The sequence below is a fragment of the Dama dama genome, chromosome 29 (assembly GCF_033118175.1).
Source record: "Dama dama isolate Ldn47 chromosome 29, ASM3311817v1, whole genome shotgun sequence".
Taxonomy (NCBI): domain Eukaryota; kingdom Metazoa; phylum Chordata; class Mammalia; order Artiodactyla; family Cervidae; genus Dama; species Dama dama.
This window is the reverse complement of record NC_083709.1, coordinates 32,593,550-32,616,538: the sequence shown is the minus strand read 5'-3', so window position 1 is coordinate 32,616,538 and position 22,989 is coordinate 32,593,550. Positions and strand designations below refer to the sequence as shown.

The window sequence follows — 22,989 nt, the reverse complement described above, 5'->3', positions numbered from 1 at the left end:
ACTCTTTTCTTTTTGTGTAATCCTATTAGCTCAGATATGTGCAGAGAGGTTTGGGTCAGGAATTGAAAATTTTGTATTCATTTTGTTGGAAGGATCGATTTCTTCTATTTCTTGAAATATAAAGAATAAATGAATGTCAGAAATGTATTTCTGACAGATTTATCTCATTTATTCATACTTTTTTTGTGTTTATTTTTCAGCTCTCCTACAAGCTTGTGTTCCCCATAACCAGCATGTATGGTTCAATATTTACAGCCTGGAGGATCCTTGAAGTAATGAGAGAAGAGTCTGCGGCAAGTAACTGGCTGGCTTCCGTGGAGTCGTTGCTCCCTATAACCACAGTGATCCCTGCTCATGTTTTTCTTCTGCTGGCTTACCTCCTTGTTGAAGATAAGGGACGAAATCTTCACCAGATACTGAAGGTCACTACAGAATTAGCCCAAGCCGATTCCTCTCAGGTAAAGCAAGAAAATAATGGAACAGTAATTAGGGAAAAGCTTGACATTGGAATCGAAGATTATTCTTTCTTTGTGGATGATTTTTATCAGTTTTAAAGTACAGGCTTCTTTTTTCTTTGCTATCTTTATTTTTCCAATTTTTTCCCCTCCTTCCTCTGAGTTGATGTATATTTAATGATGCAAATATTTTCTTTAATGAAAGCACTTTGAATGAGAATCTACATAGGATGCTAATCTGCTGTTTTTGTTATCAATGGATTTGCTAATTTTTTAACATTTTCATTAACTCTTGCACCCTATTCCAAGATGCATGGCCCTTGGTTCTAATATCAATCTTTTAAGGTGGAAAAACTAATTAATTCAGAATAAATGTGCCTATATAATAGGCATTAATCTCTTTTTAACTTCTTGGAATTTAATCCTATTTTTATTCAGTCATTTAATAAGCAAAAAAAAAATACTGGGTCCTTGCTATATATAGTACTGATCAACATGCTGGGATGTGAAGACAGAGTCATTTTTTCTATCTGTATAGTTCTTGGAGTATAATAAAGATGTCAGACATTATTAATAAAGTCCTTCCTCCCCCTTTTAATGAACCATATATTTAGCATAGGCATCTGTAATTTTTTCTGTTGGGTAGAGTGTCTAAAATGTATTTCCTGTGAAGGGAAGGATTTCATAACCAAGGAGGTATGGTGTTTTTATTATATTCTTTATCTTAGTGCCTGTGCTTTAAGCATGGTATGGAAAAAGTCCATCTCTTTAAGGAAAGTTATATGTTCCTTTTGGAACACAATTTGATGGTAAAGGTGGGATAAGTGTGTTTCTTTAAGATGTGAAATTGGTGTATTGGGAATTCTTTTTTGTCCCCAACTTGTCGCACTAATTCCCTTTTGTCAAGTAAACTGCTGATATGTAACAGAAGTTTCCCTCTGACTAGTCCTTCTCTGGTCTGATTCTGCAAGTGGATCTGTAATGTACTCAAAGTACCTTTGTCTTATGGTATATGAGTAATGTGAGTCATTTCAGCCTGCTTCCTACTTTGTCTCTCCCTTCACCTTCTGTAACAGTCCTGATTCTACTGGATGCTTTTTTTCACTGTTGACACCTTGTTGGGTAATCTCTTTAGAATAGTAAATGCACAAATAATGCCTGGAGATAATCTGAGGAAGTCACTCAGTAGGTCACCTGACCTATGTTTGCCACTGGTATAAAACATGTGTTATATCAATATGTGTATTGATACTCAGGAGATACATTGAGTCTTTGAAATTCTAGTGTGATCCAGTATTCTTATAAACATTTTTCATGTGTGCCATGAAATGGGGATGGTTAGGAAACACTGGAGTGACCATCCAGGTTCATTTATTTATTCAATAAATGTCCTTTAAGTAGCAGTGCTATTAATATAAATTAAATATGTAATGCTTCTGTTGATAATTTCTTAGAAGTTTTGAAAGAAATAAGAAAAAAAGTGTAATTTTGCTTGTTAAGGTGAATGGTAAGGTAAAATGTTTAAATATAGTTACCCAAATTCATGCAGCAGCAAAGACGATGTAATTAATTAATAAGAACTTACAAGTGGAGTTAAAGTCTTTTGAAAAAGATAAAAGACTAGAAGTGGGAGATAGTGTTCTTTTCTTCACTTTTCATTATGAAGTAACCACATCATATCATTTCTTTGGCCTTTAAATAGAAGGAAAAGCAGCCAAAAGGATAAGAATGAGTATTTTGAAAAAGCATGGGTATACCTAAGGCTGATTCTTGTTGATGTATGACAGAAAACCACAAATACTGTAAAGCAATTTTCTTTCAATTAAAAAAACAACCCACCCACACACACACAAAAAGAATGAAAAAGAAAAAGCAAGTTCTCTAATTGTGAATAACTGCTTCAAGTAGATTCAAATAGATGAGTTAGGGTCATGATCTCTTATTGGAGGACTATTTTCTCTTTCTTTCATCAAGTCAACACGACTACATGACATGTATTCTTATTTCATGCGTGTTTGACCTTTCTTACTTTATAAAAAGATAGTGTTGTATTTTAGCAATCATTGGCTCAAATTCATTGGGGAGTAGATAAACACTAAAGAAAAGTCTTAGCCTACTAGTAAGCAGACGCTAAGTTAGTAGGTAGGTAAAATAGGAATTTAAAAGCTATCTTCTACCTCTATGTGGGCTTTCTTGGTGACTCAGATGGTAAAGAATCTGCCTGCAATGCAGGAGACCTGGATTTGATCTCTTGGTCAGTAGCTCCCCTAGAGAAAGGATAATCTCTATGTAGAGTTTACTGGCATGCAGTATGCTTATCTAAGTATTGTGTTTATGTTAACACCATAATTTATTGTAGGAATCCTACTGTAAAATCTTGTGAAAGAAATTCTTTGAAAAATTTGAAAGAGATATGCCAGGTTTGAAGTATGTTTGGTATAATGGTTATTATTTATTATAAGGGAATAATAGAAATTATTTTTGATAGTACTTAGTACTGTAAGTTATCAATATCAACTAATAATTTTAGAGTTAATAATGATGAGAAAATATACCTTTTTAAAAGTGTAATTTTTTAAACTTAGATTTATTAAGGAAAAATTTACATACATTAAATTCACTCTTTTTAAGATTACAGTTTAGTGAGTTCTGACAGTTATACACAATCACATAATCACCACCATAATCAAATAGAACATTTCTATTTGAATCAGTCCAAAAAGTTATTTGTTTTATGCATATATTCAATGATTTCAGCAGCGTTTGTTGAAAAGACTGTCTTTTTTCCATTGAGTTACCTTGACATCTTTGTTGAAAATCAAGTGTTCATTTACTATCATATCTAGATCATCTCACTTTTGGTAATGTTAAGATTGATCAGTGCATTCACATTCTATAAGCCTGATTCTCATAGTTCCCTATTAATTAGTCACCTAATGATTTTATTTTATTTTTAAATTATTTATTTTAATTGGAGGATAATTACTTTACAATATTGTGATGGTTTTTTACCATGCATCAACATGAATCAGCCACAGGTGCACATGTGTCCCCTCATCCTGAAACCCTTCCCACATCCCTCCCCACCCCATCTCTCTGGATTGTCCCAGAGCATGGGCTTTGAGTCCCCTGCTTCATGCATAGAACTTGCACTGGTCATCTATAAAAAAGTGATTATTATTCTTAACATGCACATTGATGGATCCCCTTCCCCACTGAGTTTTCGTCCTCCATCCCTCCTCACCTGATTCCCCTGTGGCATGCAATTTCCATTGGGTTTAATACATTTAGGGCCATGGAGGTCTAATGGAGCTAGATAGTCTGAAGGAAACTTGGCCTTTTGAGTACCATTTTAGTTAACTGGACGCAGATGATGGTGTTAAAATAACTAGATAGTTACTCAAGGCCACAGCAATAAATCAACACTTGAAAAAAAAGAGTAAGACATGTTTTTCCCCCATATCTAGAAATGCTGTCAGCAGTTACTAATAATCCATTATAGTTCTCTTACCCAGACATCATGACACTTAATTTGCTGAAGATATAAGCTTAGGCCAGGTGGTGCTCAGTAAAAATTAAGTGCCTTTTATATTCTTGGAAGGAATATCTAGAGTGTTCTGGGGAGAGATCCAAGAATAAGCATTGTGTGTGAATTCCCATGGTGGTCTTGAAAGTTTTAAACACATTGATGTAGTTTAGAGGAAGATTTTCATATCATAGTCTGTGCTTATAATATATGGGGATGCCATCTAATTCCTAAATTAGTGTTTTTTTCTGGAAATTGCAGTTGATAGATTCATGTGCATTTTGGTTATGTTTCTGTAACAGTTCCTGCCTTTCTGGTACTGTGAGTAATTTTGTTTCACCACAATTTGATGTAAATCATTCAGTCTGCCCTAAGAGATGCCTGAATGACAATCGAAGCATATGGCTTCATGGCTCATAAACAGTAATGTCCAGTTGGCCTTATTCTTTCTTCTTCAGAGCGCTATTTCCTACCTCTGTGATTTGTCCAGATCTGGTTATATCTAGTTTGAAATCAATGGTGTGAATATAAACACAATCTCTAGTCAAGAGATAATGTGGACCCTAGGCCTAATGGGGACATTTTATGAACTTTAATTTTATAGTATTTTTAAAAAATTTTATTGGAGTATAGTTGATTTACAATATTGTGTTTCAGTGTATAGCAAAATGAATCTGTTACATATATAGCCACTCTATTTTAGGTTTTTTCCCCTTATAGGCCTTTAGGGGGTATTCAGTAAAGTTCCCTGTGCTATACAGTAGGTCCCTATTATTATTATTAGTTATCTACTTTATATATAGTAATGTGTATATGCCAATTCCAGTCTTCCAGTTTATCATCCTACTTCTACAGGCTTCCCTGGTGGCTCAGATGGTAAAGAATCTGCCTGTAATGTAGGAGACTTGGGTTTGATCCCTGGGTTGGGAAGGTTCCCTGGAGGAGGGCATGGCAACCCACTCCAGTATTTTTGCCTGGAGAATCCCCATGGATAGAAGTGCTTGGTGGGCTACAGTCCACGGGGTCACAATGAGTTGAACACAACTGAGCGACTAAGCACAGCACCCTTACCCCCGGTAAACATAAGTTTATTTTCTACATCTGTAACTCTATTTCTGTTTTGTAGATGAGTTCATTTGTACCCCCCTTTTTTTAAAATTTCACATATGAACAGTATCTTGTGATATTTTTGTTCTCTGTCTGACTTGCTTCACTCAATATGACAATCTCTAGGTCCATACATGTTGCTGCAAATGAAGTATGTCATTCTTTTTTTTTTTTTTGCAGCTGACTAATATTCCATTGTATATATGCACCACAACTTCTTTATCCATTCCTCTGTTGATGGACGTTAAAGTCACTCCTATGTCCTCTATATTGTAAATGGTGCTGAAGTGAACATTAGGGTGCATGTATATTTTAAAATTTATTTTATTTTTTTAACTACACTGACTAGGGCTCCAGTACAATCCCAAATAGAATTGATAATAGCACCTTTTTTTATTGCTTGTCTTATTATATATTATTTCAATAAGTGTGTTGATCATAATTTTTTTTAGAGTATAATTACTTTACAGTGTTATGTTGGTTTCTGCCATGCAGCATCGTGAATCAGTCATGACTATATACATAAGTATCCCCTCCCTCTTGAGCCTCCCTCCAAGCCCCACCCCCATCCCACCCTGCCCCTCTAGGTTGTCACAGGGTGCCAAGTTGGGCTCCCTGTGTTATATAGCAGCTTTCCACTAGCTTCGTGTCCTGACTATTATAAATAGTGCTGCAGTGAACATTGGGATAATGTGTCTTTTTTTTTTTTTTTTAATTTTTCTTCCAATTTTTTTTTTTTTTTTTTTTTTACTGGGTAATGCACTTTTTTTTTTTTATTAGTTGGAGGTTAATTACTTCACAACATTTCAGTGGGTTTTGTCATACATTGATATGAATCAGCCATAGAGTTACACGTATTCCCCATCCCGATCCCCCCTCCCACCTCCCTCTCCACCCAATTCCTCTGGGTCTTCCCAGTGCACCAGGCCCGAGCACTTGTCTCATGCATCCCACCTGGGCTGTTGATCTGTTTCACCATAGATAATATACATGCTGTTCTTTCGAAACATCCCACCCTCACCTTCTCCCACAGAGTTCGAAAGTCTGTTCTGTACTTCTGTGTCTCTTTTTCTGTTTTGCATATAGGGTTATCGTTACCATCTTTCTAAATTCCATATATATGTGTTAGTATGCTGTATTGGTCTTTATCTTTCTGGCTTACTTCACTCTGTATAATGGGGTCCAGTTTCATCCATCTCATTAGAACTGATTCAAATGAATTCTTTTTAACGGCTGAGTAATTATTCCATGGTGTATATGTACCACAGCTTCCTTATCCATTCATCTGCTGATGGGCAATGTGTCTTTTTTGAATTGTGGTTTTCTCAGGATATATGCCCGGTAGTGGGATTGCTGGATCATATGGTAGCTCTGTTTTTAGTTTTGTAAGGAGCTGTACCGGTTTACATTTTCACCAAATGATGGGAGGCTTCCTTTTCTCCACACCCTCTCCCACATTTATTTCTTTGTAGATTTTTTTGATGATGGCTGTTCTGAGCAGTGATCTGTACTGTGTGCCTCTTAATCATACTTGATGGAGGGTGGGATGATTTGAGAGAATAGCATTGAAACATGTACATTACCATATGTAAAATAGATGGCCAGTGCAAGTTTGATGCTTGAAGCTAGGCTTCCAAAGCTGGTGCACTGGGACAACCCAGAGGGATAGGGTGGGGAGAGAGGTGGGAGGGGTTTCAGACCTTTTCTTCCTCTCTTTCTAACTCTCCTTCCCATTTTGAATTTTATGTTAAGTTCTTTGCCAACTCTGACCTTGATTTCCAGGAATACCCACCCATATTCCTTCTGGCAGCTTCAAATAAACTTCTCTCTGTGTCTTCCTGGGATTCACCCTCACCCTCAATTCCTCACAATATTTCTCTGGCCCTTTGAGAAGAAAGGGATATTGCTCACCTCTTAAAACATTCTCTAATATCTATTAGCTTAGTTAAATTATATTAACTGTATCATTGGCTAATTAGTATAGTATTTGTTATAATTATTATATAATGATGTAATATATGAAATACAGATAATAATTATTACATTAGCTATATTACTGACTATACAGTACAATACAGCTTCCCTGTAACTATTGGAATTGAGATTTCTCTACCCAGAAGCATTATATATTAAAGAATAATAGGAGTATTGAAAGAAGCTACTTTTTACATAGATGTGTGATTCAACAAAAGCCTATAGGTTATTAGATACTCAATAGTCTGTCTTAATAAAGAGATGTAAAGACAGCAGATTATATTCTCTTTTGGAATCCATGCTGCTTGTTAGTGGTTTTAAAACTTAAGAAAATGTGTTTTCTTTCTATGTTTCTACTTATATTGTTAAGCATTTATGGCAAGACTAAATACTTAGACATCTGGATGGAACATTAATCATGAAAATGAATAACTTTTATATAGGCTGAGATGGTTTAAAGTAAAATCATACGGTAGCTTAGTATTTCACCTTTAGTGGAAGAACTCTAACTGCTACATGTAAGGCATAATGATTTCTTTTTAACTTGTTTATAAAATGAAATATGCCAAAGAAGAAAAATTTATAAACTTTGGCTTTAGAGAACCAAAAATCTCCTTAGCTTCCTTCACTGAGGAACTTAACAAATTTTTTGTGAAACCCAAATCCTCTTTCAACCCTTGGTACTTACATGCTTTTCTCTTGTTTGTAAGTGGGGATAGAGTTGTGTTTTTTTGGTTTGTTTGTTTCTTTCTTATTTTGGTTTTGCTTGCATTTACAACTCTGAGGACTTTTGCTTTCTTTTTACCTTTTGATTGTTTAGTCTAGCTAAAGCTCTTAATGAGACAATTGCAACCTTTGATAATTTTAATTTATCCTTTGTAATGTTTTCAGGGCTTTTTTTGTTGTTGTTTTGACAGTGTACACATGTTTGAGCCATTTAAATCGCTTATAAAGGCAGGTTCATGGCCCAGGACATGCTGGTCTTTTAGAAGTCATAGATTATCAAACAGTAAAAAGTTGACTTTCAGGGCAGAATCCTGTGATGGTTCTACTCTGGGTCATTAGCCATATTTTAACATGGAAAATGAATAGGAAATGTGTGAAATTTAATGGTCTGTAAGTTACTGCTGTGAGAAAAGGAGAAAATATATTCTATAAAGGAATTTGCACAAAGAGTCTTTGGACACGTTGCATTCTGTTCTATTGTCACTGAGTTCTGTGAATTGCTGCCCCCCTGAAGTCAGCCTGCTTCCTGTGTTCTTCACACCAGCAAAAAGAAGCCAGAGTGTACAGTACTTTTAATAAAGAGCTTTCCAGATAAGAAATGCTGTACTACTATGCCTTTGTAGCCTTAGTATCGATTATGCCTAGAGCAAAATTGGGATGAGCCTGTCAGCATGAAACAATTAGACAAAGAGAAACACAAACGAAAATACAAGGTCAAGTATCTACTCCATCCTGTGGCAATATGTTTGTTTATTCTTTATAAACCCCACATAGATATCTGTAGAATGAAGTGTTTTTAACTGGCATTTAAATTTTTAAATGTTTTTTCAGTTTTTTTGCATGAAGCCTAGAGTTTATACTCAGGAAAGCAGTCCTGGGTCAATTTCTTACCTTTTTTCAGTTCCTGAGTGCTCATAGTAGGCTGAGTTTCTTCTAAGAAGACTACAGAGTATGAATTGCTTAAAATTCTCACTGATAGAATTGTTGTGATTTTTCAGTTTAACCCTATATCACTGTGACACTCACTGGCTTACTAATAGACTGAAACAAAAGCCATTTGTCTTGTTGTGTCACTGAACAGTGAGTAACAGAAAGGATGCGGGTGGAGTTTGATGATCATGGGGCCTAGAACTGCATTTGTAAAGGGGAGTCTGTCTGCTCCGAGTTGACTATTAGTTAGCAGTAGCTTTGTATTCTGCTTTAAACCTGCTTGGAATGGGCTTCTGGTGTTGGCGAAAGACTCAGAGGGTAACAGATTTTGTGCTAACTTTGAATTTCATAATAGGCATGTGGAATTCTTCTAAAAGGGAAAATACATGAAGCCCACCACTGCCAGAATATATTTTTTCTTATTTAGTCAGAGGGCAGAGAAGGAAGAAGAAGGTATTGGCCCCCTGCCTACTTGTATCGTGGCCAGATACCTCAGGGTGAAGCTGCCAGTAGGCGTCTCCTACCATTTATTCTTCAGCCTTTCAATAGTCAGCCCTTCACGTGCCTACTGGCCATCTGTATGACTTCTTTAGAGAAATGACCTTTTAGTGAACAAAAATATACATTGTTGTATTCCCTTTATTTTGAAAACATTTACAAAATGTTGCGACAAATCACACCTTAGCTTTTAAGTTTGAAGTATTTAAAAGGTTTAATAAGATATGCTGTTCATTTAAGAGCTTGAAGGGGCATTAAAGAATCATTTAGTAAGTAGTCTTGAAGAACCTCTTTGGGGCACACAGTTTAATTGGAACTTGGGATACAAAGATAATTATTGGTGGATTCACAGTACATAGGGAAGATGGACAGTATACAGTTAGAATATTTTCTGATATGTGCTATGATGCAGAGACGCCTACAGTGTTGTAAAGGCCCAGAAAGCAGTGGCTAAGTCATAATAGGATACCTGGAATAAGTGATTCATGAGCTGTTGCTGAACAAGTCCAAGTTAAACAGACATCTTTGCAATTAACTTGTAGAGTCTTATTGCCCGTTTCTATTACAAATGAAGTGCTACTTTTTATATATGACACTTATGTGATCCTTTTTGAGTGCTACTGTTGGGCAAAAGGTGGGAATAAATAAATTTTTGGAGGTACTGGAGTTTTTTATGTGGCGAACCATAGGTTCATTAGCAGTACCTTTCTACTTTAGATTTAATTTTCTTGTTGGGAAGTAAAAGAAAGTGATTGATACTTCATCACAATTATAGCTACTCTCTGATAACTGTAATTGGGATGATGGGCCATGATTTGCTGGGTTTAGTGGGAAAGGTTTACTTCAAAATTACTAAACAAGTATGTGAGCTCCATCACTGGAAGTCTTGAGACTTAACCCTATTCCTTTGTCATTTCAGCATACTGGGGTTCTACCCTACTGGTGACAGTTTTGAGCTTTTCATAATAGATAATACAGTGCACATCTTGGCAAGTTTTTAGAGTAGTTGATATACTGAAATTGGGCATTCTAAAGTCAGTTTACTTCAAATGGATTAGATGTGGTTATACATTCAGTGGAGCCAGGCAGATAGTTAAGAAGTGGGATCATTTCTACATGTCAGGCTTCTAGTGTATTGATTGGACTTTTTGGAGACCACGTGTCTTGCCATTCTAGTTTATGAACATTGTTGTGGTAGTGGATGACATCTGCATTTAAGAGAATTTGTGTATTTCTTTTCTCGATCTAAAGAAAACCAACATACAAAAAAATATGTAACCTGAATTTGTCATAGCATGAACAGCATTAAAGATAAATAAGGACAAATTAACCATCCTGAAATGTCTTATAGTTATCGTCAAAGGAAATTTTCAGTGAATCACAATTAGATTTGGAATTCATAAAAGGAATTCCTCAAGAGAATCTGTGCCTCCCTTGTTTTGCCTCCTAGTAACCTTACGCAGTTGCTGGGGTTTGACATTTGTTTTGTTGCCTCATTGAATTAATACACAAATGTATTAGATGTATGTGCCCACCATCCTAGAAACAATAAATTCTTCTCCAATATTTTCATGTGTTTTCCAGACTAATTGAGGAAACATTGTGGAGTCCAGGGACAGGGTTTAGGTTAGATTACAGTAAAATCGTATTAAATGAAATCCTATTAATTTAGTGTTCAGGGTAATTTTATATAGACTGAGTTAACATAAGCTGATGTTGATGCTATTGTTTTTAGGCAGTTTGAGCTTGCTCATTTGCATTAGTACAATGAATGTGCCAGTTTAAAATGATCAAATTAGCTATTCATTAAGACCCATCAGCAGGGACTGGTACTTGGCAACACTTGGCTAATTAGTTTGTTAGAGTATATACGTGACAGTAATCAAATTTTATTTCCTTAACATTTTTCTCTAATCCAGTCTTGTCTACCTTCATTGTTTCTAGTAGTCTGAGTATTAGTGATAATTATACTGGTGGCATTTTATGGTACTTATGTGTATTTAGTTGTCAAATTGTATTCAAGCTTTAATGGTGCAACTTGATCTGCATTAAGTGGAATTATCATGGAATTATCATTTAGCTTGAAATACTGCAGATATCTTGCTTTTATTAGGTCCCATTTTATTTATCAAGCATTTTCAAGCCATTGATTTAATCATTCAACATGTACATGTTACATACACTCCACATGGCAAGTTCAGGTGATACTAAGATGAAAGGACACAGTCTTTGTTTCCAGGAATCATAGATCCTAGCCTGTTGCCAGAGGTATTAAAAATAACTTTTTAGTACAAGGTGGTGATTGCCACTGTGTAGGTATATAAATGTCTCTGGAACGTATAGGAAGAGGTCCACGGGTTTCCCTGATGTAGGGGACTGGAAAGGCGTTCTAGCAGGAGGGGAGAGCATATGCAAAGACGCAGATCTGTGGCAGGCGACAGTGGGGTAACAAGACTGCAAGTATTGACTGTACCATATTAAACTAGGACATACAGGGTGAGGAAAATTGATCCTGGAGTGGATACTGGACAGTTATTTGGAAAGAAGATCCTGAAGAGCCTTGCAGTCAAGCCGAAGATGAGAATTTATCTAAAGTATTGAGATAATGAGACATAGAGGAGATAAAGTTATATAACAGAATGTTAGAATTTTCGGTAGGGACCTTAAGGTACCAAAATGAGTTTTAATACAGAATACCCTCTAGAATTTGAAGAGTAGTAGGAATAAACCTCAAGGCTGGAGTACTATTACAATTTTTAACCTGTTACTCATATCAAGGGTCTAGAAGTTAGGAAATGAAAGGTTAGGTGAAGAAAAGGGGGAGGATTCTTCACGAAAGTTGCTAGAGTCTGCTGAGTCCTACAAGGGCCAGCCGCTTATTTCAAGCCTGGTGACAGAGATTGCAATGAAACTCCATATCCCCCATCCAGCTTGATGTGGGCCCCTTGCAGCTGGGGTGGGCAGACATAGGCAATGAGTTGATGATTACCCCCCAACCCAAATCTAATGGGAAATGATGGGCTGGCTCGTTGCTGTGATAATGAAGACAAAAGAAAGAGTACCACGTGCAGGAATCAACTTGTGTGCCTAGAGTTTATTCAAAGCAAAAGATATGTTAGTGTTTCCTATGGATGAAAATGTGGGCAGCAGGGGCAAGGGAAGTATAGTGGAATTGTCTCAGCTCATTTTAGAGTTTGCTTGAGGGGCATATGGACTTCCCTGGTGGTTTAGCAGTAAAAGAATTCACCTGCAATTCAGAAGCCACAGGAGACGCAGGTTCGATCCCTGGGTTGGGAAGATCCCTTGGAGGAGGGCATGACAATCCACTCCAGTATTCTTGCCTGGAGAATCCCATGAATATAAGAGCCTGATAGGCTACAGTTTATAGGGTAGCAAAGAGTCGGACACGACTGAAGCAACTTAGCACTCATGGGACATACAGACCTCTGCTCAAAGAAGCAGAATTCCTAGATGGAGTGGAACAATCAAACCGGAAGAGAGCATCTCACCTGCATCAAAAGTCTAAACAGAACTTAATCTTACAGGTTTGGGCTGCTTGCCATAGAGCAGTAGGAGAATCTTTTTGAGCAGGGGAGGTGTAATGACACTCCTAGCCTTGTAGCAAAGGAGTGCTGATGCTACTTGCTCCTCAGAGGAGGCTGCCCAGATTCAGAGATGGGAGCTGGAAGCCAAGAATATTAGCCTCAATTAAAGGTAGTAAAGTTAAGGGAACTCCTAAGAATTCCTCCAACTGTCACTATAGCCCTTTGCTGCAGAGATTCTGGATTTAAGCTTCCCAATCTCATCAGCAAGGCAGTAAGAAATGTGTGGACATTCTCAGGTTTAGACTTCTGTGGGCATTGAATGATGCTGGACCATTTATTATTGTAGAGATTGCCAGATGGTTGTTTCATTTCACACCTTTTCCTGTGGTTTCCGATTTTAAATTTTTTGTGCTTTGCTGAGGTTTACAATGGAGTCTCAAAATTCACTTTATCTGAAGCTTTTCTCGGTAACGCCATACTGTCTTTATAATTAACAGTGCATTGTTGAAATGTTGTGAAACATAAAAGTAATTGCAATAACCAGTTATGCTCATTCTGTCCCTTTTCATGTTTTTTGTTTAGTTTTGTTTTTTGAGATATTAGTAGAATTTCATTTGGTCCACGTAGAAAGGAGAAGCCTTATACACATTTCTGTTTCCTGGTGAATTCTTAGTACCTGACTTAAAGTGCTCACTGAGCAATTTGATGAGTTCTTAATTAGTTTTTGAAACCGGGGAAGGGTTCAGGTGATGGTCTGCAAGACTGCTGAAGAAAGTCAGGAATCTTTTTTAAAACAGTAGAAAAATGAAGAATCATGCATGTATATATTAGGACATCTTAAATCAAACCCTAGCTGAAGCTGTAATGACACATGCTGTTCATGAAAGACTTAATATAGTCCTTCTAATCAGATGAATTGTCTTGTTGTGCAAAAACTGTTATTACACTGTGTGGGAAACCAACCATGCTGCAGGGGGAAAAATTAAATCGCCTGACTGAGAGGTCACTTGTGAATAGTAGCACAAGATCTATTACTGTTATTAGAGACTCTGGAGGACAGTCACCCTTTTATGGTCTTTCAACTGCTGGAATGAAATATTTTAGTGGTAAATGACACCCTTCTGGGAGATCCTCCTAAAGATTCATTTTTTGGTGTTTGTAAAAAAAAAAAAAAAAGGTTGGGGGGGAGGTGGAGGGGCCTCAGGGGGTAAAAATCATATTGTTCCTTTCATATCACTTTAAAAATTTACTTATTTTGATTTGGTGTGATGACAGTTGCTTTTAAATGTTCCTTATTACACCATTCTTAATCTAAGTCTATTAGTCCCACACTTTATCTTTTGTAACATGTCATGCACATTCTGTAATATTTTCCATAGGGAAATTCATGATAGCATACAAGCTCAGAGACTAGGATGTATGTGGTTTATGTCAAAATCTGGATTAAACACTTTAAAATACATAAAATGCAAAGTCTATATATGGGGTTATTTTGTTTATCTTTTTAAAAGTCTTTGTATACAAAACAGATTATGTGAGTATATATTTTAGCTCTGTGTGGCAACCATACTGAGCAGTAATTTTAGGAAATATTTTTAGAAGTGAATGAATAGCTATTGATCTGAGGTGAAGCTTTATGACACAGTTATTAAATTGGGAACCAGAGTACCTTTCCAATAGATTGCATTCATTATAATCTGTCAATCCATTTGTTATAGTTTAGTACCACTCTGGAATCTTCTGCCTTTTTGCTGTTTTGCTATATGGTTGTGAATAGTTTTTGTGAGGATGAGAAAGAAATAAGACTAACTATCAATAGCTTTGCAAATAATTTGGGTAGAGTTTTTGTTAATTTTGAAGTCAAAGAACTGACTTTTTTCTTCCCGTTATTTGACTGCAGTGTCATCTTTTCTTCTTCTGAAGCTTCGTTTATTGCCCCAAAGATATGGAACTGTTAGAGTCTGTGAATAGGCATATAAATTCTGTTGGATTTTTCAGTGCCTGCTTTTGTTACAGATATTTTGTTGGGTTCATTAAAACATGTCTGTTGAAATGAGGGTTGGTAAGAAGGAATAGAGGGAAGAGACTACATTGTCAGTAAGAATAATACATAGATACACGAGCTTTACCTGAAAATAAAAATAATTTTGTAAAATGGGAGATAGAAATGCTTTTTCAGGTTGCTAATGAGAGGCTTGACCTAGCTGCTGCTGCTGCTGCAGCATCTTGGGGGATGATGAGAGATGCAAAATGCACTGTTGCTAGGCAACTCTCATGGCTGCCTTTGGAGCAGGTTCATATGTGCTAAGAGCTAATGAATCCTCATGTCTGCTCTTTGAAACTGTTCAAAAGCCAGTGTAGACATACCCAGACATTTAACATTTACAAGTACCTGAACCATTTTTGCCATGCCATTCAACCATTAAAAATTAGTTGACCATTTAGTGGGCGTTGAATATTGCTTATTTTTTCAAGGTGGATCAAGATTTCTGCCCTAATAAGTACATTTTCAAAAAGGAGCTCAGTAAGGATGAATGTTTTGCTCGATGCTAGTTAAAGGTTCTTTTATATATGAAGGCTCTTTTAAATTTGAATGCTTCCCCCCCTCCCTGCCCCCGCAACAAAGTGATAAATTTGTTGGTACTGGCCTCTTTAAGCCCATAGAAAGTTTTTAATTAACATTGTCTTCTTACCTTGCTTAGCCCAAAGCCATTATTTCTGAAGATGATAGGAATCTGGAATCCAGAATTAATTTTGTAGGTGACTTGTCTAAAACTCCCTGTCATCCTACCAGAAAATTCCTGGACAGTAGTCATAAGACAAGCCAAAGAACATGAATTAAAACCTGAAAATGGATCAGATAATGAATCTAAGTATTTGTAAGATCCCATCCAATCTCTAACAATACCTGCCTCTCAGAAGTGTTATAATAGTTATGAGTTATGAAAGAACATTGTGAAGTGCCATATAAATTCTGTGTTTTACAGTGAATTTCAAGGGATTATCTGAATTTGTAAGAATTTTGTGTTGCCAGATAATTAGCTATTATTCAGGCTTATTAATATTTTGATGTAGGATATTGATAATCATAGTGAGATTTCTAACCTATATCCATTTATATTTTGACTGAATTAAACCTGTGTTTCTCTTAATGTCATAGCTCCTAGAATCATGTGATAGAAAGCACTCAATAAATATTTATTCCTTAAAGTTTTATTGAACCTCTTGTATAGTTTTGTTTCTTATAATATTGGAGATTCATTATAAACCTGCATATACTTGTGTTCTCTAATCTCTAAAATGAGAATAATAGAAGAACCTACTTCATTAACTTCTTCAGGTGGGTTAAATGAGATAATCCACTATATAATACCTGATTTATAATCAGTGCTCAACAGAAGTTATATGTGATTAAAGTTGTGGTTGATTTTTATAGCTTCTTTATTTTACAATTATTTATCTGCTACCTTATGTTCTAGGTGCAGTGCTAGGTTATTTGCAAGATAGAGATGTTCCTTGCATATCTGAGACTTATTGTCATTCTTTATTCCCCAAGTACATGAAAAGAGTGATGTTAACTGTTTTAAGTGTTCCTGTGTGTGCACATGTGTGTGTGTGTGTGTGTGTGTGTGTGTGTGTGTGTGTGTGTTTTAAACAGCATTTAGATGCATACAGAAAATAGAGAATAGTGCTGCTCAATAGAGGTATATGAGCCACATATACAGGTTTAAATTTTCTGGTAGCCACATTTTTTAAAAAGTGAAAATAAATAGGTGAAATTAAGTTAAAATATTTTTTATTTACCTCAATATATCTGAAATATTATTTCAGTATATAATCAACATAAAATGAAATATTTTATTCATATCCATCTTTGGTATGAAACTTTCCAAATCTGGTATGTAATTTACCCTTAGCACATCTCAATTCACACTCACTACCTTTAAGGGCTCCTTAGCCACATGTGGTTAGCAGCTATTGGGTTGAATAATACACATGTACAGTAAAAAAAAACAAACAAAAAAACCCCTAGTGTTCATTTCTTTGATATAAGTGTACCAAGGATTTAGAATACTCTTCTTATTGGTTTTACTTGGCTAAAATAGCCTCACAGTCTCTGCAGTGAAATAGAAACCTGAAATGGTTAAGAACAATAATTCTTAAAATGGGCTTTTCAGAGAGGTACTAAGAAGGTGATAAAATGTCAGGCAGATCTTTTTGGGGTGAAAGTAGTCAGTTTCAAACAGTATGTTAATTTTTCTTCCTCCTTAGGTCAGTCTTGAGTTTAATTCAGCTCTTATTTACTGAATATTTGCTGTATGTGTGGTCTTGGCTAAATTCAAAAAGAATAGGAACAGAGTTGTTACCTATAAGGCGTTCACAGACTACGATAGGCAGCAGTCTTGAGAATGAATAATTGTTACCCAAAGTATACTGAAATAAAGGTGTTTACAAAGCCAGAGTGACAGACAGGGCTTAGGGTATTCTTTGCCTAGAAAGGGGCAAACAGTTACTCTATTATCCTTTTAGGCATTTTTCATGGTTGTGCATGTGTGCTAAGTCGCTTCAGTCACGTCTGATTCTTTGTGACCCCATGGACTGCAGCATGCCAGGCTCCTCTGCCCATGGGATTCTCCAGGCAGGAGTACTGGAGAGGATTGCCATGCCCTCCTCCAGGGGATCTTTCTGACTCCAGAGATTTTGTCTCTTGCATTGGCAGATGGGTTCTTTACCACTAGTGCACCTGGGAAGCCCCTATTTTTCGTGGTTAGTACATGAGTATTTGAACTATCATTTTGAAAACAGTTGAACACATACAAGGTTCAGTAAGCCAGAAGGACTAGATTGTCTTGAAAACTAAGTTGAGCAAGAAAGCAGGGGAGAAGCATAATCAGATTTTGTTCCCGGATGGGATCTGTCTTCTTTGGGCAGAAAGTCTGTAGTCTGTCTCATTCCTCCACTGAGCGTTTGCTGGGTTCTATTGCTCCTGTGTCTACTTCCTACTCTTCTATGTACTAGTCCTATAGCTTCTGGTCATTTAATGCAAATTCAGTCCCATCACATACTGAAAGACTGCTGAAAAGAAATTTAGGAAAACAACATTACTATTTTAATTACATTTATTAATATAAATAAAAATATTTTCCTGAAGTAATATTCTTGTAATATATAATTGTAGGATGTGTCCAAACAATATAGTAGTATGTCCAAGTAGTCATAAACAAATATGAACACAAAGCCATTGCGTTATACTCTATATTCCTTTGTGGTTTGTGTGTTTCTCTCATGAATACAGTGTAGTCACCTTTCTGTGCTAGTTTGTACAGATCTAATTTATGGTGTTTGAAGGTTGCTGATGTTCTACAGGGTATCAACAGTTTCATGTACGTCATCGTTTCTGTATTGATAGATATTTAAGTTGTTCCTGTTTTTTTTTTTTTTGTTGTTGTTATTGCTGCCATTACAGATAATGTGGTAGCAAACATCTGAGGAATTCTTGGGCACTTCAGCCTTTATGATAGCACTGTTCAAACACAGAAGTTTCTGCAGTGATGGAATTGTTCTGTAATCTGTGTTTCCAATATGGTAGTCGCTAGCCACTTGTGACTTTTGTGCACTTGAAATTTGGCTAATGTGACTAAAACACTAGAGTTTTAATCTTATTTAATTTTCATTCATTTCAAATGTAAGTAGCTGTATGTGGAAAGTGGCTACTGCATTGGGCAGCCCAGTGCCAGAATTTCTCCTTTCCTTGGAAAAAAGCATACATGCGTGCTAAGTCGCTTCAGTTGTGTCCAACCCTTTACAACCCCATGGACTGTAGCCCGCCAGCTCCTCTGTCCATGGGATTCTCCAGGCAAGAATACTGAAGTGGGTTGCTGTGCCCTTCTCCAGGGGATCTTCCCAACCCAGGAATTGAACCTGTGTCTCTACATCTGTTGCATTGGCAGGTGGATTCAACCACTAATGCCACCTGAGAAGCCCATACTATTTAGTATTTTGCAATTTTCAAAGTTTGAATTGTTGTTTTCTTGTTCTTCTATCTTCATTTCTGTCTATAGAAATTATTTTCTATGCTTTTAACCCTCAAAGTTGAGTTTGCCTTATTCAGTCAGTAATGATGGAAATTTTAGTTGTGAGTTCCTTGAATAAACTATAGACTATTTGAGAGCAGGGTCTGTCTTTTCTCAGCTCTGTTGTTAAAGCTTGACATAGCACCCAGTGTGCAGTTGTCCCTCAAATGTTTTTGACTGTTAGGTATATAATTCATGGGAGAGTTTACTGTTGTTATTGATTGAGAAATACTCTAGAAGTTGCTCTTTTCAAAAATACTACATAACATTTGTGTTTTCTTCATTGCTAGTTTCTTTTAAGGCAGAATATGGAATGCTTCTGGGTCAGGAGTCTCCAAGACTATGCTCTGTTTTGTTGATTTGCTTTAAGGACTCACAGGACCCATTATCTAGTTCCAAATGCAACTATGATTTATTACAGCTAAAGGGTAAAAGCAGAATCAGCAAAGGAAAAGGTTCATTGGGTGAAGTCCAGAGGAAACTGGGCACAAGTTTCCAAAAATCCTCTCCTAGTGGAGTCGCACAGAATGTACTTAATTCCTCCAGCATGGTCATGACAGCACGTGTGGAGTGCTGTCTGACATGGAAGAGCATTAGAGACTCTGCCCAAGGGTTTTATCGGGGGCTGGTCAGCTCAGGCACGAGCTTCCCTGCTGCCTCAGCTGGTTAAGAATCCACTTATAGTGCGAGAGACCTGGGTTCAATCCCTGGGTTGGGAAGATCCCCTGGAGAAGGGAATGGCTACCCACTCCCGTATTCTGGTCTGGAGAATTCCGTGGACTGTGTAGTCCATGAGGTCGCAAAGAGTCGGACACGACCGAGGGACTTTCACTCACTCAGCTTAGGCACAGCATTAGCATTGCACAGTGTCTGTACAGTTTAGGGACATTTGTATCAATAAAGAATGGTAGGAACCTTCCCAAAATCCACTTTCTGAGACTCTACCCAAAGCCTAACTTTGCAAGGTGGCTTTTTAAGGATGACATTCTCAAGCCTGCTATGTTAACTCTTTTCTGCACAGATATTTGCTTAAATTTGGATTAATTGAAGCTATGTTTTATATTTTAAATAGTAGGTCCTGGCAATTTCTTCTATTTTTCTTCTTTTTAATATTTGAATATATAAATATATATACCTTAAACAACTTCTCAGTAGATGGTTATCATTCTCTTATTGAGCACCTCTGGTTACAGAAAACTTACTGCCTTCTAAGGCATCCCACTCTATTCTCTAAAAATTTCTCTTAAAACTTCTTTTCCATATTAAACTCAAATATGCCTTTCAATATGAACCTTGAAATTACATGAAAAAAAACCTAGTTTGTCTTTTATAATTTAGCCCTTTAAATACTCATAGATAACTATTGCCTGTCTTCAATTCTTCTATAGTACAGGAAAACAGAGTTTTCTGTTTCTCTTTGTCCTTTTTCCTTTGTGGTTATAACAACAAATTCTATTTATAGTATTTTTTTCTGGCATATGTTTTCCATATTGTATGGTGTTTTAATAATATGAAAGTTTTTTTTTGTTTGTCTTGCTTTTTTCTTTTAAGCTGATTTATTCTGACATAATGTTGTATGTATATTGGGGGGAAATCTTGTCTCCTACATTTAATTGAATTTCTGATTTTTTTTAATACATTTATGTGATGAGACTCCTAGATTAGGAGATTTTTAATGTTTTATTTTTTTAAATTTCAAGCATAATAAAAAATTGATGGATAGTATAATAAACCTGATTAATTCATCCCTTAGCCTCAGCAATTATCATTCCCTAGCTGGTCTGTATTTTCTGTACCCACCACTCTCCAGTCCCCAACTCAGAAATGTTACTTTGAAGTAAATCTCTGATTAGAGCTAAGCTTCTTAAATAAAATTTGAAAATTTTTTCTTTAGAAACATTGTGTCATCACCTTTTACTCCCCCATAATTGTGTGAGAATGTCTGTCTCACTGTATCTTTACATTATGTTTTAGAATTTGAAAATATTTCAAACTTCAGTATGTGAGGAAACTATCTTGTTTTCATTTTCAATTTTAAAAATTAGTAGTGAGTATGACAAAACCCACTGAAATGTTGTGAAGTGATTGGCCTCCAACTAATAAAAAAAAAAAAAAGAAAGAAAAAAAAATTAGTAGTGAGATTTAAAGTTTTTATTCATTGCTTTTGTTTTTCTCTTTGAATTTTAAATATATATGCTTTGTCCATTTTGGAAGGGGTGGATTCTGTATTTACTTAAGAATCTTTGCATTCTTTATTTAAAGTATCAAATCTTTGATTGAAAATTGTATGTGTGTGTGTTTTTTTTGTAACTATTAGTGAGTACTTTACTGTATGGCAGAGATTGGGTTAGTTTGACTGGGTGTAGAGTTCTGCATTTGGAACCATTTTTCTTCAAAATCTTGTTTGTTTTCTTCCCTTAGTTCTATAGCTTGCAGTGTTGCTATGAAGAAATCCAAAGTTATTCTGATTCCTGAAATCCTGAGTGTATGTTTATGTGAACCTAATGTTGGTTTTTATTTTTCCTCTCTGGAAGCTTTTAGAATCTTCCCTTTGCTCTGGTACCCTGTAATTTCAATGAAGATGTGTATTGGTGTGAATCTTTTTTCATCTGTTGAACTGGTAATTGATGGCTTTTTTTAATGTGGAAATCAAGGCCCTTGAATTTTGGGGAATTTTCTTTGTTATTTTGTCATTAATTTCTTTCCCTCTACTGATCTGCTCTTTCTTTCTGGAACTTCTCTTACTTGGGCCCCGAATTCTGTACTGGTCTTACATTTTTCTTTTCTTTTCTTTCCCTGTTTTCTTCTCTCTACACTTTTACTTCACTTTCAAGGTGATTTCCTTAATGTTATCTTTCACCCTTTTTTGTTGTGCTTAACATGTATTTAAATTCAAATGCTCGGAATTGTAGCCTCATAGTGAGACTTTTTTCCCCTAGGGAGCATATAAATATTCACTTAAAATTTCTTCTAGATTCTCATTACTTTTCTTTGATATTTAATTCCTAAATCCATTTGGAATTTTTTTTCTTATATAGTAGTGTGTTAGGATTTCTCTTCCCCATTAAACCATTCATGGATTAATCATTATCATCTTTTTTTTTTTTCCTATTGGTTTGCCCTGTTTCTATCATGGATATCACTGTCAGTGTCTTCTTACTGACATTCATCTTCCTAGTCTTATATTTTTCCTTGATGCAGAAGATTATCCTGATGCAGGCAGGACAGGAGTTTACTAAATCTGTTTTGTGTCATTCCTTAATGATACCTTGTCTACTCCAAGCAACTGAATGTCTTCTTATTCATTGTTGTAAGACATTTATATCAATCCTTTTTTATGTTTCTGACTTTTTTCCTTAATTTTACTTCATCCTGGGTGTGAATCTTTTTGGTTAATATAGCTTTCTCGTCAGGTCATTTGTTTATCATTATTCATGTAAACCCTTGTTTAATGTTCAGGCTTTCATTTGAGACTGAATTGCAACCTTATACAATTTATGGTATAAAATATTTACCACTTATTTATACTTCAAAAGTTTTTTGGCAGTGAAAAAGGAAAGTGAGGATTTAGAGTCGTACTTTATGTTCAGCCTATTTGTATTGTCCATTTAATCTTTTTTTGCTTCAGATGTACTATGAATTGGCTCACATTTACCATTGTCAGTCTTGCATAGTTTTTATTCCAATAAATTGATCTGACTGTCATAGCTTTGGAATACTTGAACAATTTACTATTTTAATAAATTCAAAAGCATCGACTCTCTCTAGTTTTATTACATAGTTGCTTACCTCGCTGAGCTGTATTTAATTATATCTCATTCTTGGAGGGCGTTCAAACTCCTCCTTTCAGCTCTCCAATGTAAGACTCATTGCCAGTGACAGACACAGTAGTAGAAATTGACTGTACTGAATTGAAAGGAAAAATAAACACATTATACTTTACTTAGGGGACATTGGCTTTTAACTTTTGTTCTACCAGTCAGACTACAAAAGATTTAGATCTTACCATGATAGAAATGTATTAGGGCTTCCCTGATAGCTCAGTTGGTAAAGAATCCGCCTGCAATGCAGGAGACCTGGGTTTGATCCCTGGGCTGGGAAGATCCCCCGGAGAAGGGAAAGGCTACCCACTCAAGTATTCTGGCCTGGAGAAT

The 22,989-nt window shown here is 36.0% G+C and overlaps 1 protein-coding gene across 4 annotated transcripts in view; it reads left to right on the top strand.

Moving 5' to 3' along the window:
* Positions 1–22,989, top strand: part of FOCAD (focadhesin) — a 286,671-nt gene that overhangs the window by 104,190 nt on the left and 159,492 nt on the right. For all 4 annotated transcript variants that reach the window (XM_061132648.1, XM_061132649.1, XM_061132647.1 and 1 more), the window contains one exon: positions 201–458. In XM_061132648.1, the coding sequence (XP_060988631.1) occupies positions 201–458 (258 nt within the window). The remainder of the gene's footprint in view (positions 1–200; positions 459–22,989) is intronic.